Here is a 23,618-nt window from a genome sequence, read left to right as displayed (position 1 = left end):
GACAGACAGATAGACAAACAAGCAGACAGACAGACAGAGAAAGAGACAGTCAGAGAGACAGACAGAGAGACAGACAAGCAGACAGACAGAGAGATAGACAGACAGACATACACCCACAGACAGACAGACAGAGAGACAGATCGATATACAGACGGAGACAGAGAGAGACAGAGACAGACAGACGGAGACAAACAGAGAGAGACAGAGACAGACAGACGGAGACAAACAGAGAGAGACAGAGACAGACAGACGGAGACAAACAGAGAGCGACAGAGACAGAGAGAGAGAGAGAGAGACAGACAGACAGACAGACAGACAGACAGACATACAGACAAACAGACACCCACAGACAGACAGAGAGACAGAGACAGACAGATGGAGACAGAGAGAGACAGAGAGAGACAGACGGAGACAAACAGAGAGAGACAGAGACAGACAGACGGAGACAAACAGAGAGAGACAGAGACAGACAGACGTAGAGAGAGAGACAGAGACAGACAGACAGAGAGACAGACACAGACAGACAGACACAGACTGACAGAAAGAGACACACACTAACACACACACACACACACACACACACAGACAGACAGAGATAGACAGACAGAGACAGACAGACAGACAGAAAGAAAGAAAGAAAGAGAGACAAACACACAAACAGACAGAGAGACAGACAGACAGACAAACAAACAGAGATAGAGAAGACACTCCATCACCGCCGCACCCAATGTAATCGTCGACCTGAACAGATGTGAAACTGATTAGCCTTCAGCTGAATCACATGCACGTGCAAGGGGTCAGAGGTTAGACAGGCCGCAGTGTCACTGAGCGGGCTGTCAATCAAACGGGGGCACGTGCAGAAATTGAGGACAAGAACTGCAGTTGTCGGCTACTCATATGGCAGTAATCAGTTTCAGCTGGTGTGATCTCAGTTGTGTCTGTTATCTCTCTGATTTAAAAAAAAAAAAAAAAATTGGGGGGGGGGGGGGGGGGGTTGTTGTTGCTGTGGGGTTGTTATGGTAGGGGTTAATATTGTTGTTGTTGTTGAGGTTAATGGAGATTTTCTATTCTCTATTTTGTGTGTGTGTGTGTCTGTTAACTCTCTGAGTTTATATTTTATTTCTGTTTCATGTTGGTGAAGATTTGTTGGGGTGGAGTGGAAGGGTGGAGTTCATTTTAAGGTAGTTAATATTAAACAATGGCGACTGCACGTGAGAGGGTTAATATGTTTTAATAACAAGTCGCGTAAGGCGAAAATACAATATTTAGTCAAGTAGCTGTCGAAGTCACAGAATGAAACTGAACGCAATGCCATTTTTCAGCAAGACCGCCGGTATACTCGTAGCATCGTCAGTCCACCGCTCATGGCAAAGGCAGTGAAATTGACAAGAAGAGCGGGGTAGTAGTTGCGCTAAGAAGGATAGCACGCTTTTCTGTACCTCTCTTTGTTTTAACTTTCTGAGCGTGTTTTTAATCCAAACATATCATATCTATATGTTTTTGGAATCAGGAACCGACAAGGAATACGATGAAAGTGTTTTTAAATTGATTTGGACAATTTAATTTTGATAATAATTTTTATATATTTAATTTTCAGAGCTTGTTTTTAATCCGAATATAACATATTTATATGTTTTTAGAATCAGAAAGTGATGAAGAATAAGATAAACGTAAATTTGGATCGTTTTAAATTTTTATTTTTTTTTTACAATTTTCAGATTTTTAATGACCAAAGTCATTAATTAATTTTTAAGCCACCAAGCTGAAATGCAATACCGAAGTCCGGGCTTCGTCGAAGATTACTTGACCAAAATTTCAACCAATTTGGTTGAAAAATGAGGGCGTGACAGTGCCGCCTCAACTTTCACGAAAAGCCGGATATGACGTCATCAAAGACATTTATCAATAAAATGAAAAAAACGTTCGGGGATTTCATACCCAGGAACTCTCATGTCAAATTTCATAAAGATCGGTCCAGTAGTTTAGTCTGAATCGCTCTACACACACACACACACACACACACACACACACACACACACACACAGACACACACACAGACACACGCACATACACCACGACCCTCGTTTCGATTCCCCCTCGATGTTAAAATATTTAGTCAAAACTTGACTAAATATAACAAGTCGCGTAAGGCGAAAATACAATATTTAGTCAAGTAGCTGTCGAACTCACAGAATGAAACTGAACGCAACGCAACGCAGCAAGACCGTATACTCGTAGCATCGTCACTCCACCGCCCGTGGCAAAGGCAGTGCCCGTGGAATTGACAAGAAGAGCGGGGTATTCGTTGCGCTGAGAAGGATAGCACGCTTTTCTGTACCTCTCTTCGTTTTAACTTTCTGAGCGTGTTTTTAATCCAAACATATCATATCTATATATTTTTGGAATCAGGAACCGACAAGGAATAAGATGAAAGTGTTTTTAAATTGATTTCGAAAAAAAAAATTGATAATAATTTGTATATATTTAATTTTCAGAGCTTGTTTTTAATCCGAATATAACATATTTATATGTTTTTGGAATCAGCAAATGATGGAGAATAAGATAAACGTAAATTTGGATCGTTTTATACATTTTTATTTTTTTTTACAATTTTCCGATTTTTAATGACCAAAGTCATTAATTAATTTTTAAGCCACCAAGCTGAAATGCAATACCGAACCCCGGGCTTCGTCGAAGATTACTTGACCAAAATTTCAACCAATTTGGTTGAAAAATGAGGGCGTGACAGTGCCGCCTCAACTTTCACGAAAAGCCGGATATGACGTCATCAAAGACATTTATCAAAAAAATGAAAAAAACGTTCGGGGATTTCATACCCAGGAACTCTCATGTCAAATTTCATAAAGATCGGTCCAGTAGTTTAGTCTGAATCGCTCTACACACACACACACACACACACACACACACAGACACACAGACACACACACACACACACACGCACATACACCACGACCCTCGTTTCGATTCCCCCTCGATGTTAAAATATTTAGTCAAAACTTGACTAAATATAAAAAGCATGGTATGTGGGTTTCATACCACTTGTATAATATTCTTCCTTTCGTTTAAAGTGGACTGCATATTTTGATTGTTTGAAATTGATTCTGCTTATCGTGCATTTTGTTAGGACTCGCCTCTCTCTCTCTCGCTCTCTCTCTCTCTCTCTCTCTCTCTCTCTCTCTCTCTCTCTCTCTCTCTCTCTCTCTCTCTCTCTCTCTCTCTCTCTCTCTTCTCATTTTTGACGAGTCAGCTATAATAACCTTTGCCCATTCCACAAGCTGAATAAGACCTTTAAAGCCAGCAAAGGAAAAGAAACTTTGAGTCACTGTCCATCGTTTTAGAAATTGCTTCCTACCAATCCCGCCACTAAAACGTCCTTGTTCCATCCGATTATGGTAGAGGCGTATTTCATTAAAGGGCACTGCCCGCTTGTACGAGTGTGTCGTTTTGCTAAAACACGTATAGCGAAAAAAGTCAAACGATTTACCTGCGGTCGTTTTAGTCATAAGCCGTTGTTTTGCGAGATCTGCAAGGCTTTTTTTTTTTTTTTTAAGGGGGAAGGGGTGTCCATGCGAAACCGAATCAACATTGATCGTGTGTTATTTACTCTGTACATATTTATATTCAAGGTGTATTACATTAACATTTTATTAATCCAATTGGAAAAGGGGAAGGAGGCTCTTACGCATTGTAACAAAAAAGTAGCTTGGATGAGAAGGGTGATTTGTGAACAGATTTACACGGGAAGGGATTTCTATTTAATTCCTCTTTAACACTCCGCAGACAACGCCGCTTTAAAGGCCCAGTCTGCCTCAAATGGTTTACAGAATCATTTAAATCTTCTCACGAAAAAAGCAGTTCTACCCTTATGGAACACACTTACAACAGCATCTAGTAGCATTAAATGACACAGTTCGTTTGAATGGCTAGTTAGCTTGCGTCTACCACACACCAGATTTCGTGGTTTATTTTACTCCTGAGCCTCACCCGTGTGATCCACTTTCCTTTTTTTTCACAATTTAGTCGTCAGTTTGTGATTTCAATGCGACTCGCTGTATCTGCAATAACACGTTATTGTGTACCTCTGAATCTAAAACGCAACAAACGGCTGCGAGTCACACGAACTTATCGGGGGCGATTTGTTCAAACAAGCAAGCGCTATTCAGAACATTAATTTTGTTTGCTACGAGAAACACGACCTTGCGTGATACGCTTCCGGGCTCTTTTTTTTTTTAAACTTTCAAAACTTCGAATTGTACTGATCTTGTCTTGACGAAAAAAGAATTGTTTTATGATTTAAGAATGTTTGTGTAAACAAGCTGTCAAATTATTATTTAAAAGTTAGTTCTAGCGCCAAAACGAGGCGTCCGATTGTGGGTTAGACAATCCGTTTGGCCACGCAAAAATAAATTCTTTGAAAAATGCTCGCTCTTTACGGAGGGCACCTAGGATGTTCTCAAGCGGTGAGTGTTTAATCGAAAGAATGTTTGTACTGTGAGTAAAAGTCTGACAGTGTCTGTGACCAGAACCTGATGGTTTACGGGAAGCTGAGTGTGCCTTCAAGTCAATGTCTATGGCTTCACGACAATTACTTCCTATCTATTTAAGATTCCTGTGACATCACCGCTTTAAGTCACAGTCTATCGCATTGGCAATAACTAGATCGATTTAAAGATTCCTATGACCTCATTTTCTTCTTCTTTTTGGTCGCCTTTTACACTTGGAATTGAGCTCTCGAAATGAAGCTGTTTATGACGGCTTACTAGTGCCAAAACCTCATAATTGATAATGACCATTTTCACGTGTGTATTACTAATTTTCCCGGGAAAATTATTAATTTTTCCGGAATAATTACTAACTTTCACCTAGTTTAGTAATTTTCCCTTGATAATTACCATTTTCACGTGTTAATTACTAATTTTCCCGGGAAAATTACTAACTTTCACCTGTTAATTACTAATTTTTAGTTTTGGCTCACTTCCTGACGGATTGCTAGTGCCAAAACTAAAATTTAGTCATTTTCCCGTGAAAATTACTAATTATCCCGTGAAAATGAGTAACTAACGAGTGAAAACAGTAACTGACAGCGTTAATTAGTAATTATCACATGATAATGGGTAACCCCAGGTTTTGGCACTAGTAAGCCGTCATAGCTGTTGGTCTTCTGTGGACAGGTCCTTGTGACAACACCGCTTTAAGTCGCTGTCTATAACGCTTTAGCAGTAACTTCCTATCTTCCCCGAAAACTCTCAGTCTGACTCTATCGGATTACACCGTGTAGAGGCTTACGTCATTTAAATTCGACACCGTGAACCGGAAGCACTCACTGAGTAACAGGTCACACTCGGCGGTTTTTAAAAGTTCACTATAGATGGCGCCGCTAATTCTACACACACTAAACAGCGAACATTTTAGATCCTTTACCCCACTGTCTAGTGAGTGAGTAATAATCTTTCAGAAGACGCCGCCGCTACGTGACGTCTGCTTCGGTAAGGGACTTAACAAACAAACGGAACGTGACCACGGGAAGAGTTGTCGGAACTAGTCATTTTGTTGCATCCTAGTTACCTGCTCTTTGACCGCATTGTCCCCCTTGTTTTGCTTCCCTTTCAAAGTGTTAGGGGGGACGGATTGTCGTTTTTAACCCCCCTTTCTGACCGTCTTTGAAACTCGCTGTGAGGTTTTCTTCCTGTCTTTTTCTTCTTCTTTTTTATAAATCTGAAATAGGTGCAACATTTGAGAGGAGCAAGTGCCAAAGGATCAACTAACCATTTTTCTTTGCGCAGTCCAATAATATAAGATGTTTGGTGGCTTGTTGGCAGACAAGCTTTATTGTTGGTCCTCGGGGACCATATCGTCTTTTGTTTCATCTTTATCGACCAAGGCCAAAGGCCGCGGTTGATAAATATGTAAGAAAACGCGATATACTCCCCGAGGACCAAAAAAAAAAAGGCTGGTCAGACAACAAGCCACCAAACATCGTTTTTGTCATCATTTTGGTAGTGCAACAGTACAGTACGCTCAATAACCCAAAGGGAACCGGATGTTAAGAATGCAGTTCATGACCTCAAAACATGTCACAAGTTCTATCGATCGCGTCATCATTAAAAATGTGACGTCAAACGTAAACTTTACGTCGCTTTTCTTCGAGTCTAAAAATGCACAGAGGTGCCATCGTATCTGCGAGGTCAGTCACATTTAAGTGTGTCAAGCCTTTCGTTGCGCTATGTGTGATTTCACAGCTTAGTTGCAAAATGACCGTGAGTCGTCGGGGTAACTTCCAACATTGATTGGATCTTTGAGAGTCAACGTTTACAGTCGGTTTCCTCGGAAACACAAATCCAAAGCCGAGATGGTATAACATATCAAACAGCCTGATTGGCTTTTACTTTGACAATCCACGTTTCACCTGAAAGCTCAAACTCATTCACCACCTCGATTTGTTACATGGGCAACAATGGGTTCTTTTTATTCCCCAGCTGGTTATGGATGAAAACTCGTGAAAATGATGACAATAATTATGTGAATCTTGTCCAAACGGCAAATTTTGTTCTCCTTCCTTCAATTCAAGCATATTATTCAACAACATTTGTATGACGATTATTACTGAGACCCTTTTTTATTTGTCTTTGCTTTTGACAATGTTCTTTGATGAGTTTGTTTTTTAAAAATTTTGTTTATTAACCTTTTTTTTACGTCCCGTCCTTTCTCATTTTTGTCTGTCCTTCCTTCTATCCCTCTTTCTTTGTACTATCTGTCTGCCAGTCTGAATTCCGGTCTACCTGCCTACCTACCTGTCTAACTGTCTGAGGTTGCCATTGCATTTTATTACCCCCCCCCCTACCCTGTGTAAAGAATAGTTGACACCACATTGCATGTGTCCTTGCAGGCTTTCACAGGACATAAGAGCATTAATCTTTCAGGTGAACACATACCAACATTCAACGTCATGGCTATACTTCCAGTACGGAGTATGATTTGTTCATTTTTTTTATTTTGTTCATTTTTTTCTGATTTAATTTTACAGATTGACATACATGTAGCATTTTATCAAATTTGCAATAAAAAATGTAGAAGATTCCAAAAACTTCATGTCTTTTTACATTTGTTTCTTGATATCTTGTCAACATATCTTAACCCCCTTTCACCTCAGTTCAGCAAACAATTCCCATTTGCACAGAACTCTCGGCCAGGGTGTAGTTTTTTTTGGTTTCGTTCCAAAGTGGAAAGCCGATCTTACTTCATGTAATTCCTCCGAAAGCGGCGTATGGCTGCCTTAATGGCGAAAAAAAACCCGGTCATACACGTAAAATTCCACTCGTGCAAAAAACACGAGTGTACGTGGGAGTTTTAGCCCACGAACGCAGAAGAAGAAGAAGAAGACTTCATGTAAAAACCGGCATTGACCCATTGAGTTATATACACGTCTACCCTCGTGGGTTAGTTAGTTAGTTAGTTGTTGCTTTTTGGGTCCAGCGGACCATATAGGCCAAATCAGGACCTCCCCCCCTCATGGGTAGGAAGATACACTTATTTTCCTGTCAAGTAGGTTTAATTTGTACACATTAGAAAAAAAAAGTTAAAAAAAAAGTGATTGCCTACCTTCCTACCCTATTTTTTTTGGCTATGTTACCGTAACCACACCTATTTTTTTTTTTTTTGGCCTTAACTTGTTCATATCTGCTTTGCACACGACTGATGCCACGACAGACTCGAGTGAGTGTTCATACATATATATCTATATTCAAGTCGGTTGGCACTTTTTGTTTCGTCACGGTTTATGTTCACACATAAACCTTAACCCGTTTATATTGAAAAGAAAGTATGTCAGCGTTACTCCTAAGCCATGTTATATACATACTGACGAACAAATAAGGTTTAAATAGTTTTGATTTATTCAGTTGCACAGTAACTGATTGGTTTTTTTTTGACAATTTGTTTTAAATATGTATCTTCCTACAAATGTAATAAAAAGTTATAGGATCGGCCCCTAAAAATAGGGTAGGTCGGGTTACCGTAACCACACCTATTTTTTTTTTAGGCCTAATAAATAGAAATATTGAGAAAAATAGAAACAATTTGTAGACGCTGTAGTGGGTAGATGGCGAAATGTCATAAGGACCTAAATGATAATAGGCTTAATACTTCAAAATACCCGAATTCAAACGAATATACAACGATAAATAAACATAGTAAAGCTTTCACACCATTCCTTTGGGTTAATATTACCAGTGCCCTGATTTAAAACTAGCACCTTTCTGAATGTTATCTTGTTTGATAAATAGATTTTTGTTCTTCTTGCCACATCGACCTCTCGTTCATGCAGGTCAGGGTTCCAATCACACACCTAGGTGGTGAGTTATCAGAACTATGTTCCACATCGAGTTAAATCGGAAGTATTGTCCTGCTGATCCAAAAACAAATCCAACACAAATAGTCGAGGACAGAAAGATACAACGAATGCACAAACAATCCATAGCGTTTGAAGACATCACAGGTGCATTGATAGACACATAATATAGTAGGCATGTGAAGACATGTATAATGAATGATTGAATGAATGAATGCTTACTTGCTTGCTTGCTTCATTGATTGATTGATTGATTAATTGGTTGGTTCACTTATTGATTGATTAACTGATTGATTGATTGCGTGACTGAATAAACGAATAAGTAAGAAATAAATGAATATATATATATAATAAAATAATAAAATAATTCATCAATAATTCAATCAATAAATAGATACATAAAAACACCAACATAAATCATATACCTTGTTGTAATCTCGAAGAGGGACTCTAATCTTAATGGCATAAGAAACTGATCTTGAAGCTTGCACTTTACATTGTATACGATATACGATAGCAACAGCTTTTGTTTTCAAGACGGGCGATTATTTAAATAACAAAACGTGTCTTCTTCTTCTTCTTCTTCTGCGTTCGTGGGCTGAAACTCCCACGTACACTCGTGTTTTTGCACGAGTGGAATTTTACGTGTATGACCGTTTTTACCCCGCCATTTAGGCAGCCATACGCCGCTTTCGGAGGAAGCATGCTGGGTATTTTCGTGTTTCTATAACCCACCGAACTCTGACATGGATTACAGGATCTTTTACGTGCGCACTTGGTCTTGTGCTTGCGTGTACACACGAAGGGGGATAAGCCACTAGCAGGTCTGCACATAAGTTGACCTGGGAGATCGGAAAAATCTCCACACTTAACCCACCAGGCGGCCGCGGCCGGGATTCGAACCCTCGACCTTCCGATTAAGAGGCCGACGTCTTACCACCACGCCACAGCGCCCGTCACAAAACGTGTCTAAAAACGGAGGAATTAACAACTAAACATTTTGAGATTCTACAAAGCGCAAGTTTACAAAGACGTCTTAATTTCAATCACGTCAAAGATAACAATGCACACACTTTTCTGCCGGATTCCAGCCACACCAATCGTTTGAAATCAAAAATATATATACTTGTTGCCTTATCCTTCCGCTATAGGTTTTTGTGCCACCCCCCCTCCCACTCACCCCATCCCTACTTAATTCCCACCCCCACCCCCTCCCTAAAAAAAAGAAGTCGCGTAAGGCGAAAATACAACATTTAGTCAAGTAGCTGTCGAACTCACAGAATGAAACTGAACGCAATGCCATTTTTCAGCAAAACCGTATACTCGTAGCATCGTCAGTCCACCGCTCATGGCAAAGGCAGTGAAATTGACAAGAAGAGCGGGGTAGTAGTTGCGCTTAGAAGGATAGCACGCTTTTCTGTACCTCTCTTTGTTTTAACTTTCTGAGCGTGTTTTTAATACAAACATATCATATCTATATGTTTTTGGAATCAGGAACCGACAAGGAATAAGATGAAAGTGTTTTTAAATTGATTTCGACAATTTAATTTTGATAACAATTTTTATATATTTAATTTTCAGAGCTTGTTTTTAATCCAAATATAACATATTTATATGTTTTTGGAATCAGAAAATGATGGAGAATAAGATGAACGTAAATTTGGATCGTTTTATACATTTTTATTATTTTTACAATTTTCAGATTTTTAATGACCAAAGTCATTAATTAATTTTTAAGCCACCACGCTGAAATGCAATACCGAAGTCCGGGCTTCGTCGAAGATTACTTGACCAAAATTTCAACCAATTTGGTTGAAAAATGAGGGCGTGACAGTGCCGCCTCAACTTTCACGAAAAGCCGGATATGACGTCATCAAAGACATTTATCAAAAAAATGAAAAAAACGTTCGGGGATTTCATACCCAGGAACTCTCATCATGTCAAATTTCATAAAGTTCGGTCCAGTAGTTTAGTCTGAATCGCTCTACACACACACACACACACACACACACACACACACACACGCACATACACCACGACCCTCGTCTCGATTCCCCCCTCAACGTTAAAACATTTAGTCAAAACTTGACTAAATGTAAAAAGGGGTAGCGCCGGCCGTATACTGTATGGCAGCTCGCTTTCCCCAGGGAGAAAGCTGCCCGAATTTCCATGAGGGTAACCTCACAGGACTATATATATGAAATCTTATCCTTATCCTTATCTTATCCTTATCGAAACACGCACACAGACAAAAAGACACAAGCTTATATATTGAACTTTGACCTTTTTTTGTTTACACATATGTATTAATATTGGAATATAGTTATAACTTATATAAGTTTTTATTTGATGTTCACTGAACACTTTGATTCTACAGCTGCAAGCTCAAAACAGTGGTTCACGATTGATTGAATAATTAATGCTTACATTGATTCATTCATATATTCACTGATTGGTTCGTGGATTGATTGTTTGATCACAAAGAGATGTCGAGGGGGATATTTCGATGAATTTTCTTAAAGCCCACACACACAATGAAGGGATTCAATTTCGAAAGAAATTACAAATTTGAATCACTGACTGAGGTGGGGCTGATCATACAATGCAAATGCGGGGGATGACACACACACACACACACACACACACACACACACACACACACACACACACACACACACACACACACACACACATATAGAAAGACACACATAACTTATAATAACAGAACAGACACGCAAACAGACATACAAACAGACCTGATGAGAACAGAAAGGTAACACAGAAAAACACATAGACAAAACAGACACATAGATATAATTTCTTACAGAGCAGAACCGACAAATATACAGAGCAGACACACAGATGATAACTTCTAACCTATTATTCTTACCAAATCTTGGCAGGTCTGCGTTGCCATCAAATGCAGGCGACCTTCTCCCCGAAGCATCGTGACCTTGGTTGGAAGATGACGTCATAAGTGATGACGTATGACTGGAAAACATGCCGTCTTTGACCCCTGCGCTGGACCCACTTTGAAAACGAAAGTTTGTGGGTTTCGAATAATGAGAGTTTCGGACCATCCCACCAGCAGGCCCCTGTTTGCTGGAAATAAAGTTTGTGTTGTCTGGAAGATCACGTTTTCGCGGTGACGTCGTTGGCCTAATGACGTCGTGACTAGGTAGAGATAACACAGCACTTTTCGGCGTCATGCCGTGGAGAGAAGACTCCGAGTTGTTCTTGGAGTGAAAATCTTTATTCAAACTACCCCTCAGAGACAAGTCCGAAGCCCTTTCACGACTTTGAGAAAATATGGACATGCTCGAACTCAGCTGGGTAGAAGAAGACTGAGTAGTCTCGGCACTACCGCGATAAGAACTGTGCGACAATTGCGTCATCTGTGACGCAGCAAGACACGTCAGCTGCGAGAGTGACGTCATGGATGAAAATCCTTGAGGAAACCCCGCGAGGGTTCGTGGGTCTCCCCCGTTGGGAAAGGGAACGTTGGGGGAATGGGGAAAAAGCATGTAGGGCGGGGGGTAGTAGAGGGGTGGGGGTAGTCGGGGGGACGGGTGGGGGGCCATCAGGGCGTCGATGGAGAAGGAGGAGAGTGGTAGAGGGCGATGCATCGTTGACATCAGTGGGACGTGTCTTGGTTGTTGTTGTTGTTGTTGTTGTTGTTGTTGTTGTTGTTGTTGTTGTTGTTGTTGTTGTTCTTCTTCTTCTTCTTCTTCTTCTTCTTCTTCTTCTTGTTGTTGTTGTTGTTGTTGTTGTTGTTGTTGTTCTTCTTCTTCTTCTTCTTCTTCTTCTTCTTCTTCTTCTTCTTCTTCTTCTTGTTCTTCTTGTTTTAGCCTACTTCTCACACAATCTCCGACTTATACAGCGGCATTGTGACTTATTACGAACAAGTTCCGATCGAGTCGGCAAATGTAAGTCCTTCCAAACTGCCAATTAGTCATTTGCACGTGACACTTAACTGTGACGTCAGTAAATTCAGCCCAGAGCTCAAATTGAACTACCTACACTGGTGTCAGATAACACTACAGCGCAATGTTTTCTTCTGGCTTCAACTAACTGTTACTTTCTGGTCATAGTTCTGTATATAATCTTCAAGAATATACAATTGTCAAAGTTAAGCATCTTCTAGTAAAAATCGATAAAAACAATTTAACTGATTGTATCAGCATTATTGTGTCAGAAATCATGTCCTTGCTTTGATGACAGAATGGAATAATGTGAATCGTCTCTTCTCTATGAAATTATGTCATAATTGTGAAGTCAGAACAAAATATTCTGTGATGTTTCTCATGATGTTCCGGTCCTCCCAAACCGCATATTCTAGCACGGAGTGTGTTTTGTTTGTATCCATGTAGTCATGTTTGCATCTGAAACAAGTTTGAAGCACAACACGTTACTGCATGTAACTATAATGATGTCACACAATAACTGGGCTCATAGTTCAGCAAAAAAAACAACGAATTGAAATTATTTCACTGCAGATTTTCTGTTGGAGGCTCACTTTTACTGAAGATTAAACTCAGTTCTTGAGCTGTTGGTTGAAACAGGTTACAATATTAGTAAAATCCCAAGATGGATAAAGTAAAACTTGATAAGCAAGATTATGTCTGGTGTTTGTAATATTACTATCTTTTCTTCGGTATGGTTTCCAGTCAATTGCCTTTGCATGGTAAAACTGTTAGCCTAATTATTGGCTATCTTAACAGTATGTGGATATCAGATTCAAAATGTCACCGCTTTACAAAAACCTAACAGACAATGACTGCTCACACCGAATCAGCTGACCTCCGTCGAGCGTTGTTTGGTTGCTGTTTTTTCTATGCAACCATGCAGAATTCACAGATTGTTGCAAACTGAATATACTTCAGTAACTTGAAATTGTAGCTTATAATTATCATGTGAGTGGTGATTTTATGCCGAGCTTAGCTTCATAGCTTCAACTATAAAATGACATTAAACAACTTAATTTCAGTCACTGGTTCACAAGCAAACACAAACTGTACTAATCAGCCAATCAATTATCCATGTTGGACAAAATCCTTGATTATATATAACACACAAGTGCCACAGAAGAATTATCCAATAAAATCAGAAACAACCTTACACACTCATGAAACTGCACAGAATATTAATTTGATTATATGTTAGCACTGGTTAGACGTAGCAAAGACGATTGTCCAAGTATATAATAATTATCAGAAACAACATGCAATAGTAGAGCATGTTAAGTTGTTTCAATGTTATCTCACAACCTCTAATTAACAATCCATTCAGCACTGTTGTTTTAAGTAATTGACACCTACACTGACACGGAGTTAACACCTCTTAGCCAAACTGCACACATAAACTGAGGGCTCTGGACAAGAATTTCAACATATACTCACGCGAGTCGAGGAAGCACTTAACACGGTGATCACCATGGCAGCTGCACCGTTTATTTTTACTGCGATTTCTTCCTGAAAATGCTGCCGCTTTCTACTCAAGGTTGAAGATGATACCCATCACACAGTGGTCTATCTCCACTGCTGAAGCATGCTTCGTACCGAGAAAGTTTGTCTATGCACTTATCACACGAATTGTGTATGAAACTCAGTATCGCACGGTGTGTATATGAACTATATCGCACGGTGTGTATATGAGCTATATCGCACACGGGGTATAATATGAAATATATCACACAGCTGTATCAGATTGAGAGGCGGATATCTCCGGGTGGAGAAAAGAGTGGCCTTGTTGGAAACGTTTGTATAGACTCTGTCACGTCTTAGTCAGTGTCAAGGTAAACGGTGGCGAGCAGAATCTCCGTATTTTATCTGCTTTTAGAGCAAACACAAGGTCTATCATGCAGCCACTTTTTGTTGTGGTAACACTAATAGAATCTTAGAAACATACACCCCAGGACGACATTTTAAAGGCTGCCATTTTTCTTGCTTGCAGAAGATCCAGTCACAAGAAAGCTACGCCAATTTTGTTCACACGATTAAAATATGGTATGTAAACATACACACCGGGCGCCGACCTTTGCAAACTGTCACTTTGTGGAGGATCCAATCACAAGAAAGTTACGCCAATTTTGTTCACACTATTAAAACTGATATGGTATGTAAACATACACACGCCGACTTGTGTAAACTGTCACTTTGTAGAGGATCCAATCACAAGAAAGCTACGCCAATTTGTTTTTCACGTTAGAAGAATTGTTTGTGAACATACACACGCCGGCTTTTGTAAACTGTCAATTTGTTTCTCACGTTAGAAGAATATTGTTGGTAAACATACACACGCTGGCTTTTTAGTAAACTGTCACTTTGCAGAGCATCCATTCAAGACAATATATGTCACGCTTTTCTTTACCACACTAATAAAAAATATCATAAACACAGATACACGTCGGCACTTCATAAACCGTCACTTCGTAAACCGTCACTTCGCAGACGATCCAGTCGTGTGAATGTGTTGTCTTCACACTGATACAATCTTATAAACAGATGCACATCAGCATTTTACAAAGTGTCACTTTTTTTCTCTCTCTCTCACACCAATCAGTACAGCCCCGTAGGAGTTATCAAGTTGACACCCACAATCACTGAGCGACCCTCTCTCACGACAACCCGTATCACCGTCATTGGTGAAAATGATCTTCGCACATCCGTTCCGTTCAAGCCGACACCCCTCGGCAAAACGATTGTGATGAACGTTGTTGGCCTCGGCCTCTAAAAAAAAGTACCACTGAGTGTGTCTCGGCCAGCCACAAATTATTACTAAGTCTCAGTCCGCCTTACCGCCGAGACCTCTCTAAGCAAAACGATTATAAAGGCAGTAGTGAACTTAGCCCCGACTACTACAACTACGACTCAATGGGTCTCGGCTAGCCTGTGTCAGTGCCGAAATTGGAAAACGATGGCGCGGGCAATAAACGGTCTCGGCAAAGGAGACCCTCTTCTTTTCATTTTTTTTTAAATTCGTTCGCGGCGCGGCTCCCTCTCGCGCTAACAAGTTCTAACAAGGGGTATCGCTATCAACGCTTTTCTCGCTCAGCCCCGTCGGTGCTAACTAGAGAGGTGGGGCCCCCCCCTACCTCCATCCATCTTCTCGGCTTACCGCTCCCTCTCAGCAGGCGGCGCCACCCCTCGCTCGCGCGCGAGGAGGATGTGGGGGTCAGCTGACCCTTTCCGCGGCCTCTGATTGGTCCGCGGTTAATTGCTCCGTGTCCCGTCGCGAGCGTTTGACGTGAAAGTGACACGATGGCTCCTCCCCGCTGTCGCAGATCGAGGGAGAGATTTTTGCAAGCGAAAAGCGAGCGAGCGTGGCAGGGGGCGAAAGAGTGACAGGGTGAGATTAATTATGATTGATGAAATTGAGCCCTGCCCGCACAAATTGAGGTTGTAGCCCTTTTGCCCGCCCTAGCTCGGCCGTGCCGCGGCCATGTTGGAAGTAAAATGGTGGAAGGTGGGAGTTAGTGGCGTTGATGATGGAGGTGGTGATGGTAAAGGTGGGGGGTGGTGTGAGGGAGGGGGTGAGGAGAAAGTAGAGATGATCATTGTGTGAAACCACACATGGTCCGGGTGATTGTTTTGTTTATGAATTAATTTATGTTCACAAAGTATGATGCGACATGATGTTGGAAGTACTGAAAATGCCAGTAGAAGGTGGTAGGTCATCCCGTAGTGATAATGATGGCAGAAGGGAGGAAAAGGGGGGGGGGGGTGTGACTGAGCAGATATTAGAGATGATAATTGTGTTATCACACGTGGTCCTGCAGGATATACTTTTTTTTCAACAGCGTGCGCCATGTTGGAAGTAAAACAAATGGTGGGAGGTGATGACGATGACAGTGAAGACTAGAGAGGTGATAATTGTGCAATATACACGTTCCAGTTGGAGTTTTTGTAATTATTCATTTTGCCCACATCATGCGCAATGTTGGAATGAAAATGACGGAAGACGGTATACGTAGTGACGACGTTGATGGTGTAGCAATGGGGGTGGTGGAGGTGGGTGTTGATAAGTGTATGATACACATAGCCGTCCATGTGGATTTGTTTATGGTATATAAGTGTATCTATTTTTTCCCACAGTATGCATCATAATGGTGGAAGTAAAATTTTGAGGCCCAGACTCATACATTCTCAGTAAAACTTACGTTCAGGGTAGGGGTCCCGTCTGTTATTGTGCGTACTTTCGCTCATCCAAACTAATCACAAAAACGATGTTTGGCGGCTTGTTGTCAGACTAGCATTTTGTGTTGGTCCCCGGGGAGCATACATTGCCTTCGGTTTTCATCTTGAAACCGAAGACGATAATACCCCCCCCCCCCCCGCCCCCCGCCCCCCTCCCTCCCTCGGACCCATAAAAAAGCTGGTGGCTGTCAACAAGCCGCCAAACATCGTTTTTCGTTGATGTGGTGATAGTGGTGGTGGGGTGACTGAGAAACTGACTGGAGAGATGATAATCGTACAATTTTTTGTTTGTTTGTTTGCTTAACGCCCAGCCGACCACGAAGGGCCATATCAGGGCGGTGCTGCTTTGACATAATAACGTGCGCTACACACAAGACAGAAGTCGCAGCACAGGCTTCATGTCTCACCCAGTCACATTATTCTGACACCGGACCAACCAGTCCTAGCACTAACCCCATAATGCCAGACGCCAGGCGGAGCAGCCACTAGATTGCCAATTTTACAGTCTTAGGTATGACCCGGCCGGGGTTTGAACCCACGACCTCCCGATCACGGGGCGGACGCCTTACCACTTGGCCAACCGTGCCGGTAATCGTATAATAGGTAAATTTTTTTCAAAATAAATGTATTAATTTGTCCCACAGTATGCGCCATGTTGGAAGTAAAATAGTCGGATTGGAGGGTTAATGTGATGGTGGTGTTGATGGATGTGGATGAAGAGCAAAGATTGCAAAGATATTTGCTTAATATGATTGGTCCAGGGTTTTTTTCTTCAAATTTCCTGATTTTTTTTCTCTCGAGTTTATTTTATACTTTTATGGTTTAATATTTGTTGTTTTAGCACCTCCAGCGCCATTCTGGGGGGAGGGGGGGGGGGACACATGAATCCGGTAGTTGGTGATGATGATTGTTAAGTCATGCAGGTGCTATGAAGAGCTGACTTTCCGGAGATGATTCTGTGACATCAATGTGTGTGTGTGTGTGTGTGTGTGTGTGTGGGTGGGTGTGTGTGCGTGTGCGTGTGTGTGTGTGTATGTGTGTGTTTCCCAATGGGTTTTTTTGCTTTTTATATTTAGTCAAGTTTTGACTAAATATTTTAACATCGAGGGGGAATCGAAACGAGGGTATGGTGTATGTGTGTCTGTCTGTCTGTCTGTCTGTCTGTGCGTGTGTGTGTGTGTGTGTGTAGAGCGATTCAGACTAAACTACTGGACCGATCTTTATGAAATTTGACATGAGAGTTCCTGGGTATGAAATCCCCGAACGTTTTTTTCATTTTTTTGATAAATGTCTTTGATGACGTCATATCCGGCTTTTCGTGAAAGTTGAGGCGGCACTGTCACGCCCTCATTTTTCAACCAAATTGGTTCAAATTTTGGTCAAGTAATCTTCGACGAAGCCCGGGGTTCGGTATTGCATTTCAGCTTGGTGGCTTAAAAATTAATTAATGACTTTGGTCATTAAAAATCTGAAAATTGTAAAAAAAAAATAAAAATTTATAAAACGATCCAAATTTACGTTTATCTTATTCTCCATCATTTGCTGATTCCAAAAACATATAAATATGTTATATTCGGATTAAAAACAAGCTCTGAAAATTAAATATATAAAAATTATTATCAAATTTTTTTTTTCGAAATCAATTCAAAAACACTTTCATCTTATTCCTTGTCGGTTCCTGATTCCAAAAATATATAGATATGATATGTTTGGATTAAAAACACGCTCAGAAAGTTAAAACGAAGAGAGGTACAGAAAAGCGTGCTATCCTTCTTAGCGCAACGAATACCCCGCTCTTCTTGTCAATTCCACGGGCACTGCCTTTGCCACGGGCGGTGGAGTGACGATGCTACGAGTATACGGTCTTGCTGCGTTGCGTTGCGTTCAGTTTCATTCTGTGAGTTCGACAGCTACTTGACTAAATATTGTATTTTCGCCTTACGCGACTTGTTTGTTTTTGTGTGCACCTCAAATGGTGAGGTTGTAGTGATGATGAGCCAGAGTTAATAAAGTAGGCAGAGTAGTGGTGGGTTGGTTGCGATACTTGCAGGTGTTTTTGTAATATTAACGGTCCAGGTAAAATATGTTTGCCGTTTTATTATTTTAACTGCAACCGCCATATTGGACGTACAATGACGTGTGGTGGGTTGATGATTAATTGATTATAGCGGTGGTGGAGTTTAGGTGACAACTAAATCACTTTGCAGAAATAATAAATTCGGTGACGTAAATGACCCAGGAAATAGTTTTCTGTGTCTAAACTGGTCCAGTGGTTTCTCTTTGCCATATTGATGACAGGTGCACTTTCTATTGAAATAAACATTCGATTTTGTGTGAGTCTCTTGCAGGGAGCAGAGCTGTTTTCTACAGACGAGTGTTAAAGGCACACTCTGGGGGCCCGGTAGCTCAGTTGGTAGAGCACTAGACTTGTGATCGAAAGGTCGCAGGTTCGAATTCGGGCACGGTTCAACTTTATGTGCAGACCCAGAGGCGGAAGCCATGTCCCACCCCCGTGTCACCACAATGGCACGTAAAAGACCTCGGTCATTCTTGCCATAAGTGCAGATGGCTGATACCACCTAAACACGCATACACTTACATCTTGTCAAAAGCCACGAGGGCGTAAAACTCGAATCATATAACCCATATCTTGTCCTTTAAGTGGTGAAATATTTAGCCTGTAGGACATAAAGCATTCTCTCTTTCCTAGGCACACTCCAAACAATTCGGCTAGCCATCTCAGATCTGGATAGGCTTTTACACAGGATAAGACCATCCCTCCACTTGGACATATACCAAGAACTTGAATCCAATCCCTGACTGATTGCATGCTGTTGTGAGTTGGACATTTTTTGGTGAATATTTGTTTTTTTGTACACTATGCACAGAGACAAATCTGGCTGTTCATGTTTGGTATGTGACTAAATAGAGGAATGGTCTTATCCTACGTAATAGTCTAGCTGGGTCTGAGACGGTGAGCCGAACACTAGAAGGGGTGTGCCTTTAAGTGTTTTAATGTGTTTATACATTGATTTGAAACCTCTTGACCGAGAAAGTAAAAAATACCTCTGTTCCCTTCAACCCCCCAACCCCCCCCCCCTCCCTCCTTCACAAGGCCGCTACACCCCACCACCCCATCCCTCCCACATAACCCACACCTCACAATTGCGCAAATGGAGTCAGAAGACTCTTTTTTTTCAAACCACCCCACTCTTTTCAATTAAAACAATCAACAAACCATTAAATCTCCCTTCGCGCACAATCACACAAATTAAAATACACACGCACTCTCCAAAACACTTCAAGCCCACCAAACCCAAACCACACTGCTCTCGCCCTTCGGGTGTTTCCGTGACCATTCGGCACGCATCGGCATTACTCTATGGAAAGCCGTTTGGCTCATAACTATTACAGCTGTAATTTAAAATAAATACACCTGTATTTAATGATAAATACAGCTGTATTTATTTCTTAAACGTATACAATAAGTATCATTATTAATTACAGGTGTATTTTTTTTATTAATTACAGGTGTATTTTTTTTATTAAATACAGGTGTATTTATTATAAATTACAGGTGTATTTATTTTTAAATACAGGTGTAATTATTATTAAATACAGGTGTATTTATTTTTAAATACAGGTGTATTTATTATTAAATACAGGTGCATTTATTATTAAATACACCTGTATTTATTATAAAATACAGGTGTAATTAATGATAAATACACCTGTATTTAAAAATAAATACACCTGTATTTAAAAATAAATACACCTGTATTTAATAATAAATACACCTGTATTTAAAAATAAATACACCTGTATTTAAAAATAATTACACCTGTATTTAAAAATAAATACACCTGTATTTAAAATTAAATACACCTGTATTTAATAATAAATACACCTGTAATAATCAGTTATAAGTCACGTGGTTAAGCGACTTAAAAACTTGGACTGGGAATCCACATGAAAAACACTAAGCTTATACGCGTCTTCATAGCCTCGCTTTGCTGCCTTTTGACAGACTGAACAGCTCAAGATGGCGGGGGTGGCAAATGTCCCTGATGTTTTGGAAGGTTTGCGAGTGCAGTTTTAATTAACGCTGTTGCCCAGGCTCGCACAGCAGGGTAAGTTAATTGTTTTATCAGACGAATTCGGTTCTTGTGACGATCTACACCGAGTCAGTGGGGCATCCACATCCAGAAGTTGAACTTGAAGGGAGGCCTGTACGCGTTTTTGACCAAAGATGCAAAATATTGGAATTCGGTGCGAGAGACTAGCTGCTATATCGTGTTATCGGTAATCTTGAACTTTAGCGTGTTAAATTCATAGCTCTTAATTCAGAGGCATTTAAGTCTCCAAATTTGTAGAACCTGTACTTGTAATCATAACAAGTCATTTTAGATCCCTTTGAAGTTACGGAATGAACTCCGATGATGAACTGTACGAATGCATTTGACCCATCAAAGAAGGAATTATCCGTGTGACCAGACAAGGGAGACAACTCTTTCGTGTAGATGATGTCCCATGGTTGACAACGTACACCATTTTCGTCACGCTAAAGTTCAAGATTACCTTGTTATCTGTGTGTGTGTGTGTGTAATCCGTTGTAAAGTGTATATTATGATTATTTGGTGGCGGCGGCAGTGGTACGTATATAATCTCATATGGAAAGCCGTTTGGTTCATAACAAACCTTGATTGATATGGGTTAAAGCTGTGGTCTATTTATGACTTTCCGGGGCTACGAGGTTGAAAAATAGGGACAAAATCATGTACAGATTTCTGTACAGCAAACACTACCCGAAACCCCACCTATACGGCGTGTATGACCTTGAGAGCTTCAGTCAACGCTTGAATTTTGCAGTGGTAACATCCGGTTTGCTCTCGCAGAGCTGAGCATATTTGTTGTCAAGAAGGATCGAGCAGAAAAAATAAACGACTTGGCAGGGATTCGAACTCAAGGCATCGGGGCCTCGAAATGTCGGGGCCGATGTCTTAACCGCTAGGCCACTACACCAGTATTGTCAAAGATAAAAAAAATTGATAATTTTATATCATTCTACGCTTGAATTATCATTTATGCGTTGCAAAAACGTAAAAATTGACATTAAAATTTGCCTTTATTTGCAAACATGTTTTACAGAATCGCAGTACATGTTTACACCGTCATGCTACACGACATTCGCGCCATGCAAATAGCTGCGATATCTCTATTTACAACATGCAAGAAAATGACAAGAACAGTAATTGAATCTCTCCAAAGCCAGTTGAAACCAGACATCTAAGAAATAGTTATACATGTATTCACTTCTGAACAACCGGCACGGTTGGCCTAGTGGTAAGGCGTCCGCCCCGTGATCGGGAGGTCGTGGGTTCGAACCCCGGCCGGGTCATACCTAAGACTTTAAAATTGGCAATCTAGTGGTTGCTCCGCCTGGCGTCTGGCATTATGGGGTTAATGCTAGGACTGGTTGGTCCGGTGTCAGAATAATGTGACTGGGTGAGCCATGAAGCCTGTGCTGCGACTTCTGTCTTGTGTGTGGCGCACGTTATATGTCAAAGCAGCTCCGCCCTGATATGGCCCTTCGTGGTCGGCTGGGCGTTAAGCAAGCAAACAAACAAACAAACAAACAAACTTCTGAACAATGGGCGGATAGAGATATAAATCATGCTGCTTCAAGAATAACATAACATGAATTCATATCAATGTTTTTCCTTCATTTTCTCAATTGGCGCAGTAGCCTAGTGGTTAGGACATGAGACACGAAGTCGAGAGTTCGAATCTTCGCCGGGGCTTTTATTTTTTCCCCTTGATCTCTCTTGAAGATAAAATATGATCAGTCTTGAGAGAGCAAACCGGCTGTTATCCCTGAAAAATTCAAGCGTTGACTGAAGCTCTCAAGGTCATACACGCCGTATAGGTGGGGTTTCGGGTAGCGTTTGCTGTACAGAATTCTGTACATGATTGTATCCCTATTTTTCAACCTCGTAGCCCAGGAAAGTCATAAATAGACCACAGCTTTAATCTCCAGAGCTGTGTACCAGGGAAAACCATGTTATAAAGTAGACTTTTTATTAAATTTAACTTGAGACATTTAAGCTGTACAAATTAATTTCATTCACAAATACTAGTTTCATAAATATCCTTGGCCTGCAGAGATAGAATAACAAATACTTGCACATTTTGTTTGTCTTAGTGTTCAGTAAAAGTACAAAGGTTTTAAAGTAAAGCACCTTCATAACATGGAAACCGGAAGTTGTGACATGAATTTGAATACTGCTAACACTACCAAGAAAATAATATATATATATTCTATGTTGTTTTGTTGCAAGTCTGCATCATTAACAACCTGGAGTATTACTGGAAAAAAAATTATTACTAAAGAAAATATGTATACTCTCGATACTCTCCATGCACATGATTTTTGTGCAGACGAGAATTTTTGCAATTCAATAAAAGGGCGACCACTTAGTAAAGTCTTGGTTCAATTATGTTCTTTTTATGGGTTAGTTGTTAGCAACAATGTAACCGACAAACTTCAAACTGAATTTTGGTGCTTTCCTCTAACATATATTATATATTTGAAAAACATCAATGTTTACCTGTGTCAAGTTTCTTTTTTGGGAGAGTATACATTCAAGTTGCCATTTAATACATGTTTTAAGGACTGAAAATACATGTCACAAAATGGGAAACGGCCCAGGAGAATAACTTATATGTAAAGCAGCAAATGATAAGCACATGGTTTTACCCCTGAAAGCTCCAAAGATTTGGGAAAATGAATCTCGTTTGCCTTCACATATCAAACTGAACGTCAAGCAGCTCAAAAAAAGTCTCAAGAAAAGTTACGCTTTCAAAATAGCATTTCATTCTGTGTCGCAAAGCATGCTTAACATTTCTACGCTTCTACAAATGAACACAAGCATGCAATAATTCCCTCTCTTTTGAGTCCTGGTACTTGTATGCTTATTAAGAAAGCGGGATGATGTTTCCTTTATTTCAGAATTTCTTTTTTGTCTTGTTTCAGATGGAAAGTGCGGAGAAACCAC

General features: G+C 40.5%; 1 protein-coding gene across 1 annotated transcript in view; it reads right to left on the bottom strand.

Moving 5' to 3' along the window:
• LOC138947528 (homeobox protein GBX-2-like) overlaps positions 1-15,287 on the bottom strand; it is a 23,422-nt gene extending 8,135 nt beyond the window's left edge. The window contains exons 1-2 of the mRNA XM_070319019.1: positions 13,768-15,287; positions 11,259-12,750 (exon numbers count right to left, since the gene is read on the bottom strand). Of these exons, the coding sequence (XP_070175120.1) occupies positions 11,259-12,003 (745 nt within the window). The 5' untranslated portion in view covers positions 12,004-12,750; positions 13,768-15,287. The remainder of the gene's footprint in view (positions 1-11,258; positions 12,751-13,767) is intronic.
• Positions 15,288-23,618: the final 8,331 nt, after the last annotated feature.

Source organism: Littorina saxatilis, linkage group LG14 (assembly GCF_037325665.1).
Source record: "Littorina saxatilis isolate snail1 linkage group LG14, US_GU_Lsax_2.0, whole genome shotgun sequence".
NCBI classification, from domain to species: Eukaryota; Metazoa; Mollusca; class Gastropoda; order Littorinimorpha; family Littorinidae; genus Littorina; species Littorina saxatilis.
The sequence above is the reverse complement of the archived record's forward strand: the minus strand, read 5'-3'. Positions and strand labels throughout refer to the sequence as shown.